The following is a 15,655-nucleotide window of genomic DNA, read 5'->3' as shown; positions in this document are numbered from 1 at the left end:
AGCCTGGGCGAAGCTAGGGTGGGGAACACCCGGGATGCCCCTTCAACTCCAGCCCCCTTGCTTGTCTCTGCGTCAATCTTCCCCACAGTAGCAGGGTCTGGGCCTGCCAACAGAGGAGGGGCAGAAGATGTACAGGCCACAGAATTCCTGGGAGGCACAGATAGGGAGGTCTCCAGGAAGGAGGCACAGGTGCAGGGAAGCCCCCACAGGGGGCTCTCATGCCAGCTGTGTGTGTGAACAGATCAGCCTAGAGTGTGCCATGTGGAGTCTCATGGCAGGATTGCACCCGACATGGCAGGGCATATGGCCCTGGTGCCAACACATCCTTACAGCCAGCTAAGAGAGCTGCCTAGGGTTTCCACATGACATAAGGACAGGCCCCCAGTCTCATGCAGACCCAGACCCCTCCAATTTGCTGCTAAGACAGAATGTCCTGGCTTATCCTAACAAGGTGCTCTATGAGAGGCTGACCCAAGATGCACCCCAGCCCTGATGGCCTCAGGGACCTGAGCACAGGTAAGCGCATGGCTCAGAGCTCTCCACCACCCCCCACACAGTGGCTGGCATGCCAGGTCAGAAGGAACATCACCCATTCCAATGCCAGTGACTCTCAACCAGAAGGGATGCCCAGGGCAGAGTGGCCTCCTGTCAGCACCACCTGCCCCTTGATCCAGGTGCCGAGAGGCAGCCACAGTGCAGGGAAGACAGCACTGAGGATGCCTTCAACTGCTGGGTGCTAAGGGTCCTCCCAGCCCAGTAGAGGATTACCTGGCTTCCTGGAGCAGCAGCTGGAGTCTGTTCAGGCAGGTGGACGATGCCGGGTTGGAGGGGCTGAGGTGGCAGAGGTGGCACTGGCTGTGGGGGGGCGGCCCGCACACCCTGCACCGTGTGGTGGGGGGATGGAGGGATGTCAGCGGGCGCTATCTGTGGGAAGGCTGCCGGGTACACCGGGGGAGCCGGGAGCTGAGTCGGCAGCTGAGCCGGGAGCTGGGCCGGCAGCTGGGTCACCGTTGGGTGGAGAGACAGGGCAGCCACACCCTGCGGGGCCATGGCCAGCAGCGGGATGGCAGCTGGGGCATTTGGCACGATGGTGCGGACGGGCACAGCCAGGGGTGCCCCGGTGGGGTGAGGCAGCTTGACAGCCTGCACAGGCAGGGCCGGAGACGCGGGCAGCGGGGTGGTGAGGCTGGGCAGGATCACCGCAGGAGAGAAATACTGCGGCGGGGGCACAGGTGCCACATTGGCGGCCGGCAGGTCGGTGAGAACCGGAGGGAGGCTGTCAATTCCTGCCAGGGGTGTGACGGGAGGCACAACGGGCATCGGAGGCATCTGCAAGATTCACAGCAGCCATCAGCTGGGACTCCCACCCTCAGCATGGAGTCAGGGCAGGGGGACAAAGGGATCGCAGCTCTGGTCTCCAGGCACTTACTGTCTAACCACTCCCGAAGGGGCCCAGACATAAACGCAGTGGAAATCTTTAAGACAGAAAGCTACTGCAGCAGCCTGGACATGACCCACTCAGCTCATGCCCCGAAAAGGTCAAGATGAGGCAGAAGGGGTCAGAGGGGATCACAGAAGTCTGAAGCTTTGGAGTGTTTGATTCACAAGGGCTGGGACAGTCAGGCTAGAAGACTGCTCTCCACCCCCACGCCCCAAACCTGACACGAACAAAGGCAAACAGTACCCAAACTCATTGGAGGGTCCCTGTATAAGCAAAGCCTCTAGGACCCTCTTGCCCTCTTCCCCTGCCACTGGCTAAGGTGACACCCCTACACCATGCAGCCGCCCAGGAGCAGTGGCCTTTGACCCACCCCTACCAACCCTAGGTACCTGTGGAGGGACTTGAGTGAGTGGCTGCAGGGCTGGCGGGGGCATCTGCAGGGGCTTCAGTTGAGCAGGAGCCACCACCTGGGAGGTGGGAGCCATGTACGGAGGCAGATGGGAGGCTACCGGCTGCAGAGGGGCCACGGGCTGCGGGGCGAGGACCTGCGGCAGGGGCGTCGGCTGGGCCAGCGGAGGAGGCTGTAGGACAAAGGGACCACAGACCACTGGCCTGCTGAGGCAGGAGGCACCCCGTGTGCACAGACACAGGGGGACGCAGGACCCTCGCAGTGCAAGCCCACACTCACCCGCAGCATAGTCACACAGTCACACATACACACAGATTCACATACGCTCTGGCTTAGCATCAGTTGTGCAAATCCACAGCTGCGGTCACATGCCTACCTGTTCACACTAGCAGATACATGCCTGCCTATGCGTACAATGACACAGGCCCGCGCGTGCACGCACACACCCACCCCCCACCAGCTACCATTGAGCCTGCAGCCAGGGACAGGAAGACCTGGCAGGAAAGCTCTGAAAAGAGCCCTCCATTGTATGGGACCTATTTATGAACTGCAGGTGTATGAACACAACACACTACACGCACACACAGCCCGTTGGGAGCTTGAGAAATGGGACCTGCACAGATGCAAATGAAGCTTCACTCTGGACCACAGAGCTGACAACCTGCCACTAGGACCTGAATGGTGTATGACACTCACCTGCTGCCCAGGGGGCACTGGCTGGCCGGGAGGCGCTGTCTGGGCAGGGACCGTGGGCACGGGAGTGCTGGACGGTGGCAGCACAGGTGGGAAGCTCATCGCCGGCTCTGGGAAAGGCTGTAGGACCTGAGGGTGGGCGGGGGCCGGGATGGGGCCCACCGACAGGCCAGGCTGTGAAAAGTCAGGACACACTCAGTGGCTGCCCTGGGTTTTGTCCGCCTCGTCCCTGAACCCAGCCCCTGCAAGGACCCTGTTCCCAGAGATTTCAGCTGAAGTCGGGCATGGCAACACCGCAGCATTATCGCTAGCAATAAGAACCACCCTTGCCCAGCCAGAAGCCTCCGCCCCATGTTCGGGTGTCTCCACAATCAGCAACCATCACCCTGGGGCAGCAAGCCGTCCGTCACAGGGGCACCTGCTTTTACTCTGAGCTGCATCTGGCTGTGTTCTGTGAAAGGAACAAAACCGCCCGAGTCCGAGGAACCAGGTGGCAGGGGCAGACCCAGCCAATAGCTCTGGCTGCTTCTCCAAGGGACTTTCTCGGTGAAGGTAGGGGCATGGTGGGTAGCTGGCAGGACCAACTGTCCAGGAGAACCTCGGTCAGGCAAGGCAAAGAACTGGCTGGGAGAGGCTCTTTAGGGAGTGGTGTAGACACAGCCCACCCTTGCAGGGATCAGCTTCCCTCTCTGAGGACTTCCTGTCCTGGGAACTAGGGATTAGGAAGTGAATGCTGGCTCTGTTTTAGTGTAAAAAAGAAAGAAAGAAAACCCTTTGTGAGCATCTGGCCAGAGGTTAAAATACTTGCCTCCTATCCACAGCAGAAAACCTGAGTTCCATGCTCAGTTCTGGCTACCGACCCCAGCTGCCTGCTAATGCAGCTCCCAGAGGCAGCTTCTGCCACCCACATGGAGACCTGCACTGTGTTCCTGGCTCCCGACTTTAGACCCCAACCAGCGCTTGCTGAATCTGAAATGTAGGGAGGGATCCAGCAGATGGCAGTATCTGTCTGTCTCTGGCTTTCTAATTAGACAAATGTACGTATTTAGACTTGCTTCCCTCTTGGAAACAAAATAAAAACAAACACCAAGACATTGAAACGGAGTCTCAGGCTTTGCTACAAAGATGTGTTTCTGTCACCTTTGGGACAATTGGAGATGACATCTTCGGACAGGTCTGGGTGCCGGGAGGTGGCCTGTTGCTGCCATAAGCACTAGTACCTGCTCAAGGGTCAGGCAGGGCCAGCCCTCCCACAACATCTCAACCCCAGGCACCCCTAGTCTCTGTTTCCCGACTGCTTTTCTTATGGGAGGTCTCAAGGGATATGTCAGGGTCCACCATTCCCTAGTTCTTGGAAAGGACCTTGGGGCCCCTGGGGTCTGTTCCTGAAGGTCTCGCAGGCAAGGTGACCATCAGCCAGTCGGGGTTCCTTTCACCCTGACCACAGCTGGTCCAGCCTGGGCAACCTCAGGCCCTGCACATGTCACCGAGGTGGGGTTAGCTCTGGGACTCACCGTGGCCGTGGGTGGCTGGAAGGATCCCAGTGAGGGCAGGCTGTGTGGGAGGCCAGGTCCCTCGCTCACTGGAGGGCTGCACACGCAGGGGGCTGAGGGTGCTGTGTCCATGAGGGAGCCAAGCACCATGCTCTGCTGGCTGCTCTGCGAGTCCGAGTACACCGTGGAGCCCTGGCCGCTGTCGAAGGTGCTGTCCGCTGCAAGGGACACAGGCAAGGCTGAGAGAGGGCACTGCATGGGGGCAGATCTGGGCCTGGCTGCCAAATGAACTGGATCAGCTTTGCAGATTGCATAAATGACATCGCTTGTTGTCTAGCTACTTCAGAACAGTGCAGGTGGGGGGGGGGGGGGGAACGGCGCGCGCAGCTGTACCACCTGAACGAGACCCGGCATCGGGCAGCATGAATGCCAGGGCTGGCATAGCTCACCCACAGACTCCATCATCCCATTCAGTGCACAGCCTGGATGGAGGGAGAGATGCTATCGCACTCCTCAACAACAGAGGGACAAGCTAGGACACAGCTGACGGCTTAACTGAGAAACAGCACGCTCTTCTAGGACTCACAGGGTTCTTGAGATGCAAACCACCTAGACTGGGGCAAAGTGCCAGACAGCGAGCCAGGGCACAGATCAGACCTAACATGACTGGACGGAGAGGCCTCGAGAAGGGCTGCAGCACCAGGTAGGAGGCCTTCAAGGCAGAAGCAGCCCTGAGTGCCCACAGGCCAGGCCACACAGGTGACAGGCAGGAACCTGGGGCCCATGGGCACACCTCACTACCTCAGGCCTGGGAACGGCACTCCTTGCATGGCCAGGCCCGGGAAGTGTGACAAGCAGAAGCCTGCCCAAAGTGGCATTTTCAGATCCCACAAGTCACAGAAAATGACCTCTGGGTGCCCAGCTGCTTTTCAGAGTGACTTAACAAACTACACGGGAGATCTTGTAGGCTGCACAATTTTTCCCATGGACTGACTGGAACTTACTTAACCTAAAAAGGAATGCAGAGATTAATTCTGCAAAACCAATTAGACAAGTATCTCTGATTTATAATGAACCAGCTGGTCATCTGCACAGTCATTTCCACTCAGGCAGGGAGGGGCGCATGGACAGACCTGGCAGGCCTAAAGTGTGCAACACTGTTTCCATTATGAGTGTCCTTATTCCCTGGATAATGAAAGATGGAATTTAGGAAGCATTTTTGGACCTTCTCACAAATCATGCTGTTGCACAACATGGACCACCTGCAGTGAGAGACACACGAGGGTGGAAGCATGGAAAAGCGTACTATGACGAACGTGCGTGTTTAATGGCCTTGCTGCATGGACCTCCTGTGAACCCCATCAGCTCACCACGAATCATGGTCAGCATCATGGGACACTGCAGGGCCACTTAGGAGACGGGGACAGAAGGGCCAACAGTATGTGGGGTGTGTACTGTGCATATCTAATGTTTTAGGTTTGTCAAAACATGGAGTAGCGATGCAGCCATCACTCCAAAGTGAGGGCTGTCGGTTTGAATTGCCACAGCTCCTGAGGAAGAACGCTTGGCTAGTCTCAGGACAGACAGAGTGATCAACCATGCTTCAGTCTATCCACACAGACAGCCTTTCACGCGGACCAGGAGGGACTCTGCTCCAGGCTCCAGCCCCTCTGCCTGGGCTCACTGCCATGAGCAGGACACTGAGATGGGGAGGACGCCAGCGGGAAGCACAGGTCAGGACGAAAGGCCCCACCTCTGTCCAGCAGGCGCCCCTTTGGTGCAGCAGCTGACACCACCTCGCCTGCCCCTCACCCCCATATTCTCCTCAGACAGGATCAGGACTGGGACCCAAGTCCACAACAGAGTGCTTGAGGCCAAACCTGCTCCCATCAGACCCTGTAGGCTACCGGCATATTCATCCCCATCTCTCTCAAGCCAGATTTCAATGAGTCTTAAATCCCCCTGATAAGGGATGGCTGGAAGCCGGGACCAAATTTCAACTCCCCAAAACACACCTCACATCCACACCCCTCAGGATGGGCTCGGGATACAGGCCCCACGCTAGTCCTAATCAACCTGTAGCAATCCTCCACCAACCCCATCCTTCCAGATGCACCTGCTTGCAAGGTTGATGATGTGCCTGGGTAACCAAGGATGGGTGCCCATCGCAAGGCCAGAGCCCCCGGGAACCCTGGGCCTGTAGCAATAACCAACTCGTAAGGACAGCATGGAGCTCCACCCTGCCTGCCTTATGAAACCTTCCAATAAAAGGGAGACACTTTCCTGGATTTTCGGATGTGGGTGTTGGGGGGAAGGTGCAGGGCTGCCACAGCGTCCCACTCTAGTACTCACAGGCCAGGGAGGTGGCGCTGGCTGGCAGCGTGGGAAGCACAAGGTGCTGATCGGCCTCTGGCTCCTCGGGGCCTGGCAGCCCTGGCGGCCCAGCCTGCGCGTGGTAGGTCACCTGAACCTGCAGGGGCACCGGAGGGGCCTTGGCCTTGTCGGGGCTGCCTGAGTCCCGTGGCTCCTGTGACTGCAATGCAGGCCAGATCCTCTCCCGCCGCCACTGGATGAGGGCCACGCGGTCACGGATGGACTTGGCCACGATCTTCACATCGCTCTCGTGGAAAAATCCAGACTCAATCTGCAAAAAAAGTCATGGTGTCAGCATCCCAGATACCACTCACACTGTCCTCAGAGGTCCACCACTGACAGACACCCAACAGCATGTGTGCCAAGAGGTCCCGCTGGTGGGGTCCTTTGGCAAGGATAGCCCTTAACTAAAGCAGCTTCTCTTAGAAAGCTCTCATCATCCCAGGACCATCACAGGCCCTCGCTGACCAAAACCTGCACACTCCAGCTACTGGGGCTGCATGCAAATGTCCACAGCAGGTACTAGCAGCCTTCTAGGCTCCAATCTGGTGTCTCTACAGAAAAACCTCAAGCAGCTCAGCTGCCGGTCCTGAGCACTTCGACACAACCCAAGCTTGCTCCAGTGCTCCAGAAGGGGGAAAAAGGGGTGCTGGAGGGCGGAGCTGCGCTCAGAATCCTGAGTCGTCTTAGAGACAGGCTTTCCCGGGATGGGGAGACACCTGAGTTCTAAACACATTCAGGAGGTGCTTTCCTGCACTTGGCAGGAGTACACCCAGTGTGAAGGGGTCCCATGCCTGCTGAATATTGAAATGGATTCTCTATAAAAGATCCAAGAGCACTGGTAAAACAGCCCTGCGATTCCAGTACATGTCAGGAACTCAGAGGCCAGTAAGTGCGTGTGGCTGACCAAGCAAGAGCGTATTAGCAAGAGGCACAGCCAGCTCCTCCAATGTAGAAAGCAACCTGTGGGGCCCGGCAGCATGGCCTAGCGGCTAAAGTCCTCGCCTTGAAAGCCCCGGGATCCCATATGGGCGCCGGTTCTAATCCCAGAAGCTCCACTTCCCATCCAGCTCCCTGCTTATGGCCTGGGAAAGCAGTCGAGGATGGCCCAAACACTTGGGACACTGCACCCGCGTGGGAGACCTGGAAGAGGTTTCAGGTTCCCGGCATCGGATCAGCGCGTACCGGCCCATTGCGGCTCACTTGGGGAGTGAATCATTGGACAGAAGATCTTCCTCTCTGTCTCTCCTCCTCTCTGTATATCCGGCTTTCCAATAACAATAAATTCTTTAAAAAAAAAAAAGAAAGCAACCTGTGGTGTTGGCCAGGAATCAGCACCGTCAGCGAGGACATAAACCACACAGACTGACCACATGTGAGCTCTGGCTACCAGCATACATACCACACGTGTACTGTGAGCTCTGTCTACCCCCAGCACCCCACAGGAAACCAGTGCAGCTTCGACAGAAGGGCACAGCTTAGGCCCAGGCAGGCAGAGGGCCAAGAATGAACCAGACAGCAGGGAGATGTGCAGGGTTATAATGGACCCTGCAGAGACACGGAGCCAGAGGCAGGGCCTCCCACTGGGAAATCTAGGACAGTCGGACATCAAGTGAGCAAGGAGATCTTGAGGGTTAAAGGATGCACCCATGGGCCAGGCGCGATAGCGTAGTGGTTAAGTCTTCGCCTTGAATGCGCCGGGATTCCATATGGTCGCCGGTTCTAATCCCAGCGGCCCTGCTTCCCATCCAGCTCCCTGCTTGTGGCCTGGGAAGGCAGTCGAGGACGGCCCAAAGCCTTGGGACCCTGAACCCATGTGGGAGACCTGGAAGAAGCTCCTGGCTCCAGGCTCTTGGCTTCAGATTGGCTCAGCTGTAGCCATTGTGGCCACTTGGGGAGTGAACCATCAGATGGAATATCTTCCTCTCTGTCTCTCCTCCTCTCTGTATATCTGACTTCGCAATAAAAAATACATAAACCTTTAAAAAAAAAAAGGATGCACCCACAAGTCCCAAGGGATTTTTGCATGCTGTGGGGGGTGGGTGTAGGAGGGATGTAAACCGACTACAAGGGTCCAAGGGAATGGGGTGTCCCTGCCGCTTGGAGGTGGGAGGACTGTGGGTGGGTATGACAGCTCTCATTCTCTCCCCCTCCCACTGCATTTCTCTCTCTCTCTCACAGATCCTGGGCTCTGGGAGAAACTGCAGCAGAAGCAGGAACTGGGGTCTGGGCCACAAGACTGAATCAGCTCTGAGTGTACTGTAAAAGGGGCCCTGACCTCAGAGTATTTCAAGTACTGCCTTTGGGGAGGCTTTGTCAGGAAGCAGCACACCCTGAGGCTACAACCCATCAGACACCTTGATGGAAACCAGGATAGCTGCAATTCTCAAGCATCACACATCAGCTACAGCAGGTGGAGATGACACACCTGCTCCCAGCCCTCAGCATGTCTCCTCTGCAACGGACAGAACCTGTACCGCCAGTGCCAGTCCAGATCAACAAGAATGCAGTGCCTTCTCTGCGAGTCCTGGAAAGACCACAGCCCGAGAGTGACCTGCTCCAACAGGAACCAAAGGGCAGGTATTTGGCACTGGGGCTAAGACACCACTTGGGATTGATTTACCCCACATGCCAGAGTTTAAGTCCTGGCTCTCAGCTTCCGATTCCAGCTTCCTGCTGATGCACAGCCTGGGAGGCAGCAGGTGATGGCTCCAGTCCCTGCATCTACAACAACCACACAAGAGAGGCAGATGGCCATCTGCAGAGTGAGCCAGAGCATGAAAGACTGCTTTCTAACATAACCAACACTAAATATATCAATTAAGTAGAAGAAGGGGCCCAAGCTCTCCTGAGGGTCAGGCCACAGAAGACAGAGGGACTCCAGGGCCGAGGGGACACCTGACCCTGTTGTAGTGCCCTTGCTACGATGGTGTTGCCGGGGATTTGAGACAGCAGGGCAGAGGTGTTTGACTGGTGCTTTCGATGCTGACTGCTGCGTGCAGCTGTGCAGGAAAATGGCCCAGTTTGTAGAAAAAGAACATGAAAATACTCAGCACATGTGGTACCAGGTCAGCAACTCTCAGAGAGAGGAAGAGACACACAGACAAAGCAATGAGAGATCCTCCAGCTGCCGGTTCACTCCCTAAAGGGCCACAACGGCTGGGGCTGGGCCAGAATGAAGCCAGGAGCTCTGCCCAGGTCTCCCCCATGGGTGTACCCGGGCCATCCACCACTGCTTTCCCATGTGTGTTAGTAGGGAGCTGGGTCAGAAGTGGAGCAGGCAGGTCCTGACTGGTGCCAGCACTATAGCCAGCAGTATAACATACTACAGCACAACATCAGCCCCAGAAATGCTTCTCTAATGGATCACAGGCAGAGGTCCATCAGCAAGCTTGTGAATTGTTTCAAAACACAATTCCCTTCAGCAGAATGAAGTTCCTTCTTGGCAGCGACCTAGGCTGAGGCCTCCCTGTTACAGACAGAGGCAGGAGCAGCCTGGGTGCATGGCTGGACAAGCAGTCAGTGGAGGAATGGTCAGAGGTGAACACAGGCCAGTTCATCCACAAGCCCCGCTGGTTCTGCCACTAGTCCTCCTGGAAAAACTAGCGAGCAACACTTACACTTGGCCCTCTGCATAGGAATGGGCTTATCCCAGGGAACCCTGCAGACCAACACTCAACCATAGGAGACCCAGCAGGCAAGTGGAATATTAACAAGAAAGGCCCCCACCCAGCAGGCAACACCCCTGATGTTGACACCTGGGGACAGGTGTGCGCAGACAGTGGTCATGTTGCCAAGACCACTTCTACAGGACTAGGTGAGCTGAGGTCACACCAAAGCTGGCAGCCTCCCCTCATCCATCTCTGTCCAGGCACAGCTACCCTGACCAGACATTGCTCATGCTAACACCCCTCCCACTATGGGACATGTCTGCAAAGCCCACAGCCTGCCACCTACTTTCCTCCAGGTCTGTCTGCACAGCACCAAGCCCTCCCTCCAAGGTGTTCACCTTCCCAACAGGGAAGCACGGAGTCACACCCTGCACCACACTGGAGTATCCCCTCCCCAATTGCGGTATGGCAAAAGTGTTACGGACTGCAGCCAGTGATGGTAGAGGTCTCTGCGAAGTCTCGCTTTATTGATCCTTCACCTCTCCTTGTATACTCATCCCTCCACGTCCTAGTTTAGCCAGGATATTGGATATAGATGAGTCCAATTGGTCTGGGTGTTTTTAGCTACAGGCCCAGTTCCTGTTCCTGCTCATCCCATCCAGCACTAATCAACTCCTCAGCCCACAGCACTTAGGTATTCGCTCCTGGCCACCTGTGACTCACCTATCAACTGAGAGGGGGCGGTATTGCATTGTTGTGTAACTGCTCCCCTCAGAAGCCCCTTTAAAAGGCCCGTGAAGTAGGGGCTCACCCTCTTTCTGGTCAGGTGCTTCCATTGCTCTGGCAGCTCGACTCTTGGCTGATCCAGGACAGGTAATCCCCTGAGCATGGTCCCTGTGTACTGCTTAGATGGGACAATGGATATAGTCATGTTGTTTCTGGTTTGTGTGCTGTCACGGGTTCAGGAGAGGTGAGGCCTAACAACATTGGAATGTGGGCAGAGAAGCCAGGGAAAGGTGACTGTCCGCAGCTTTGTGTGTCCAGGTTATTCGTTGCATGTCTCTTAGGATAACTTACATTGTTGGGGAAGCTGGGACACAGGTCTTCAGCTTAACGGATGGACTTAAGGGAAATGACCATTTGTTCCTCTTTGGGTTATGTTTGGTTGGATTATGATTGTTTGGATTGCCATATGGACTTGTGATTTGCTATTTCTAGTATGCTCTGTTATCACCGAGTTTGGTTAATAAAGACTCCTTAATAAAACCTTAGACATGGCTGGTGTGATCTCGCTCACATCATAACAAAAGGAAGGGTCATGACATCTGAACACCTCTGGAACTGGGCCTCTCCATCTACCCCAGAGGTCCGACAACCTGAGGTCACTTCAGATCAGATGTCAGGACCCCATGGAACTGCACTTAGTCTCATTCTCTGAGCTTTCTCCACTATCCCTGTAGAGACCCCCACTCGCCCCCAATCCTGCCCCACCTGCCCCTGGACCTGGGAGTCAGCTGCTGTCCCTCTTCAGCCTCATCCCACTCAAGGCTTTATCTGGACCCCCAAACATCCCTTACTCATCATGGCTTGTTTTTAAGAGCAGGAGTGGCTTCAGGGGGCTGGCATCCTGACAGGCATCAATTCAAAACCCCTGGAAAGCAGCAGAAAGTGCTTGGGCCTCTGCGTACATGTGCGAGACCTTGAAGAAGCTTCTGGCTCCTGGCTTCATTCTGGCCCAGCCCTAGCCACTTGGCCTATTGAGGAATGAGTTAGCAGGCAGAAGATCTCTCTTTCTCTAACTCTGCCTTTTAAGTAAATTTAACAAATCTTAAAAAAAAAAAATTTTTTTTTTAAAGTGGCCACAGGCTAGAAGTGAGGGGAGTGATGGGCAGCAAGGCTCCTCCAGCCCAAGTTCAGGTGTGTGGGGGCATCAGCACCCACTGAGATGCGCTCTGAGGGCCAGGGCAGGAGGGCGAGGGCAGAACCTGGAAAGGCCTCCTGAGATCCCGCAGAGGGGCTTGTATCACCCCGAGGCTGCTGGGAGGTGAAGAGAGAGTAGAGATGGTTGGAGATAAGGTCTCCTAGAGAACAAAGCCCTTCACAAGAACAGGCAGCCCCCAGAGCTCAGCCTGCTTCCTTGGGGGGTTACAAGGGGGCTACTGAACATGAGCCCTGTCACTTCTGCCTGGACATCCTGGTCCTTGGTTAGCATATCCCATGTGTGGACAGCCAAGTGCCAGGGGCGGGAACTAGGGACAGTCTCAGCCTGCAGGAGGCCACACACATGCCGAAGATAGACAGGAGTACTTTCTTGTGATGCAGGCAGGGCTGAGACTGGGAAGGCGACCCTGAACACCCTTAGGGTTAGGCAGCTGCTATTTTACTAGGCAGCTGAATCCAGACTGCAGGCAACAGTCTAGCCATAGCCAAGCATCCTTCAGTATCTCCTTGCATCGGAATCTGTCTGATCTCTCCCATCCCCTAGTGTGGCTCAGCCATTCTGCAGCATCTGCCTCCTAGGCTCCTCCTGCCAGGCCAGAGTAGCCCAGCACCAAGCAGGTGCAACTACATTCAGAGAAAGAAGAAAAGAACCTTGCCCCACTTGGCCTTCCAGAGGCAACTCTGCTGCATCCAGTCCTGGACAAAAATATCACCCTGCCCACACTCCCTGCAAGGACACAGCCAGTGTGGTCCTGGTACCTCCTCAATCCCTCAGGCGCTTGTGGACCATCCCCATCCTCCTGCTCTCCACCACCCACAGTCCAGCAACAGTAGCCAGTGCACGCTCCACCCAGGGAGATGCTCTTAGTATACAGTTAGCATCAGATGTACATGCCTGCATGCCCCCACAACACTGACCACAGAGTGGCGCTGAAGGCACAGGAGGGTTGGCTGTTGGCTACCAGACTACAGGCAGCTGAGTCTGAAAACACCCCCTGTGCACCATAGAGTCCCCAAGAGTCCCAGAGGCTGAGCAATACAGATCTGCTCCCTTCAGAAGTTTCTGTTCGGGCCAGGGACATGACTGATAGCAAGCCAGGTGGGCACAGGCCGGCCTGAGGACACAGTGGCCCCTTGGCAGCACCAGGGGTGACAGTGCAGTCAGCTCACCCTATGGAGAAGCTGCCAGTGTGGAGTCCAGCTCAAACTAAGGACATGGAGCCCACTCCTTCCCTGGATATAGGTCTACAGCTCTGTCCTCAGGTCCATGTCCCTCAGGCGGCCAGGTGGGGCCAGAGGCAGCCGTTCTGCTGTCATGAAGGGGGTGTGTGCTCTCTTGCTGAGGGTCAGGGCTACGAGGTTTTTTTCTCAGCACTGATCTCACAGCACAACCAAAACCCAAGGCCTGCTGACCTATCACCCCCTGCAAGGGAACAGGAGGAGCCGAGACCTAAGGGTGGACAAAGCTGAGGGCTCACACCCTCACATACTCCTCAAGCTTCAGTGTCCCCACCTGCACAGAGTGGCTTCCCTAACTTCCTCCAGGAACTCACTCCACGTCTCACTGCACCTGCTCCCCATTCTGGGAAACATACAGGCACCATCTTCAGCAGATGCGGCAAAGGATGCAGATGCTAGAGGGAAGCACCGTGAGGTTTTGCAGCAAGCTGCGAGCAAGCTACTGCTATTCTCCCATTTATTTCACCTGCAACGGCCTCTCCGGACACTTAGTGCTCTGCCCACTCCAGGGCCGGTCTCGTGTTTATTCATCCAGTAGGCTCATTCATGGTCTAAAATGGCCCATCTTTGGTTACTACTGACATGGACGGCTGAGTCTATCTCACACCCCACCCAGGTGACCAGAGCAGCCCCTGCCCATCTATACTCCAGCCACCACCTGTGCAAGTCAGAGCCCTTCAATCCAGCAAATGAGCCCCACCTGCACCCCACTTTAACAGCACCTCTGATGGTAGCTCTGTCTAGCAGAATGTGTGGGTTGCCATCTTGGACAGCAGAGCCCCAGGAAATTGAGTCTTCCACTCGGGGCTCTCCATGTCCATCACAGCCCTGCCTGCCCACCACAGACTCCAATCAATGATCACTTCCTCCTTTGGCACTGAACATCCCTTCTCTGAATTGCTGCGCAACAGCTGGGCTTAGGAGGTCAGTGATTCCCAATTACAGAACACGTGCCTAGACTTTACCAGCTGAGAACCCTCTAAACCCTCTAAACCTCCAGTTAAGGGCAGCCTCTCCTCTCACCCTGGCCTGCACCTAAGTTCCCCCTTCCCCCACCAGTGGCCGCTGGCTCCACCTCCTGCCTCTCCCCAAGTCAGCTGAAGGCCTCCTCTCAGAGGCTCAGTGGATACCCAGGCAGAAGGAGGGCAACAGATGCCCAGCTCCACTTCAGACAGAGGTACAGGAGAGGGAAAGACCAAGAAGGGGAACAAAGAGAAATGCATGCTTCTTCCTGGAAAAACGCCAGCACCACAACGCCCCTGAACTACAGGCACCACAAAGATGCCAAACCCAGCCCCACCGTGAAGACACAAACAAAAGAACTGTTCTCCCAGGGCAATCCTCCCATGCAAATTCTTGAGCTCCTCCCAAGTTCCATACCTGGTCCCGCCCCAGGCCTATCCCAAGCAGGCCTATCTTATACAGGCAACGGCATAAGCCAAGCAAGTTACCATTTCCTGGGCCACCTCCTCAGGGGTCTCCTTCTCCAGGTCAAAGGTGAATTCTATGGCACCATTGTCCTTGGGCTTGCCCTTCAGCTTCTTGGGGTCTTCCACCCACAGCCTCAGGGCAATGGTGGACTTCCGGCCATGGTCCTCCTCGGCCAGCTCCACTCTCACGCCCGTGTCCTCCGCAAAGAAAGCGTGGCTCAGCAGGTCCTTGATCTCGTACCTGCAGAGAGATGGCGGTCACACACAGGGCACATCTACACGACATGCCTGCAGGGCACGGGCGGCCACATGGCGCCAGGCTGTGATCTGCACAGCCTTCTCCTTCAGAGGCTGTCTGACTCTACTGCCTGGTGGCAGGCTCTGCCCCGCGGGCAGCTCCCAACATGAGCACTGTATCCCAGAAACCCAGGGGACAAGAAGACTGTCACCTAAATAGAGACTTTAAAAAAGAAAGAGTTATTTCTTTGAAAGGAAGATTTTCAAACAGAGCGAAAGGAAGGGAGTAGAAGACAGAGTAGGAGAGGCCTTCCATCTGCCAATTCACTAAGTGGCCGCAATAGCCAGGGCTGAACCAGGCCAAAGCCAGGAGCAGATTTTGTAGTGAGCTAGGCAGCTAGTTGAGGGTCACAGCTTAGAAGCCACGCCACCACCACCACCCAGGTGTTCCTCCTGCCCACCTGGGATGCTCACCTATCATCACCTGGAACCTGAGAGGGGGCGGTATTATACTGTGTAACCACTCCCCTCACCAGCCCCTATGCAGGATCAGGATAAGGAGGGGCTTGCTCCCGGTGTGCTGCCTTGGTCTCCCCCAATACCTGCTTGCTCTCTGGCTTCCCGAGGACAGTCTGACGACAGGTAGCCCCTGAGCATGGCCCCTGTGTGTCTGTATTCCTCACCCTCTGTTCACTGCTTGGGTGGGACAGTAAAGACAACAATGCTAAGATGCTTTGTTTTTCTAATGTGTGTACTTTCAAGAGTTCCAGGAGAGGTGAGGCCTAGCA

The 15,655-nt window shown here is 55.9% G+C and overlaps 1 protein-coding gene across 1 annotated transcript in view; it reads right to left on the bottom strand.

The window, feature by feature from the left end:
• The window catches only part of WNK2 (WNK lysine deficient protein kinase 2), a 111,118-nt gene that overhangs the window by 44,227 nt on the left and 51,236 nt on the right, over positions 1-15,655 (bottom strand). Inside the window, exons 7-12 of the mRNA XM_058672431.1 lie at positions 14,652-14,871; positions 6,389-6,680; positions 4,058-4,254; positions 2,565-2,717; positions 1,831-2,022; positions 769-1,329 (exon numbers count right to left, since the gene is read on the bottom strand). Of these exons, the coding sequence (XP_058528414.1) occupies positions 769-1,329; positions 1,831-2,022; positions 2,565-2,717; positions 4,058-4,254; positions 6,389-6,680; positions 14,652-14,871 (1,615 nt within the window). The remainder of the gene's footprint in view (positions 1-768; positions 1,330-1,830; positions 2,023-2,564; positions 2,718-4,057; positions 4,255-6,388; positions 6,681-14,651; positions 14,872-15,655) is intronic.

This window comes from Ochotona princeps, chromosome 14 (assembly GCF_030435755.1).
Source record: "Ochotona princeps isolate mOchPri1 chromosome 14, mOchPri1.hap1, whole genome shotgun sequence".
NCBI lineage: Eukaryota > Metazoa > Chordata > Mammalia > Lagomorpha > Ochotonidae > Ochotona > Ochotona princeps.
This window is presented reverse-complemented; position numbering and strand designations above follow the sequence as displayed.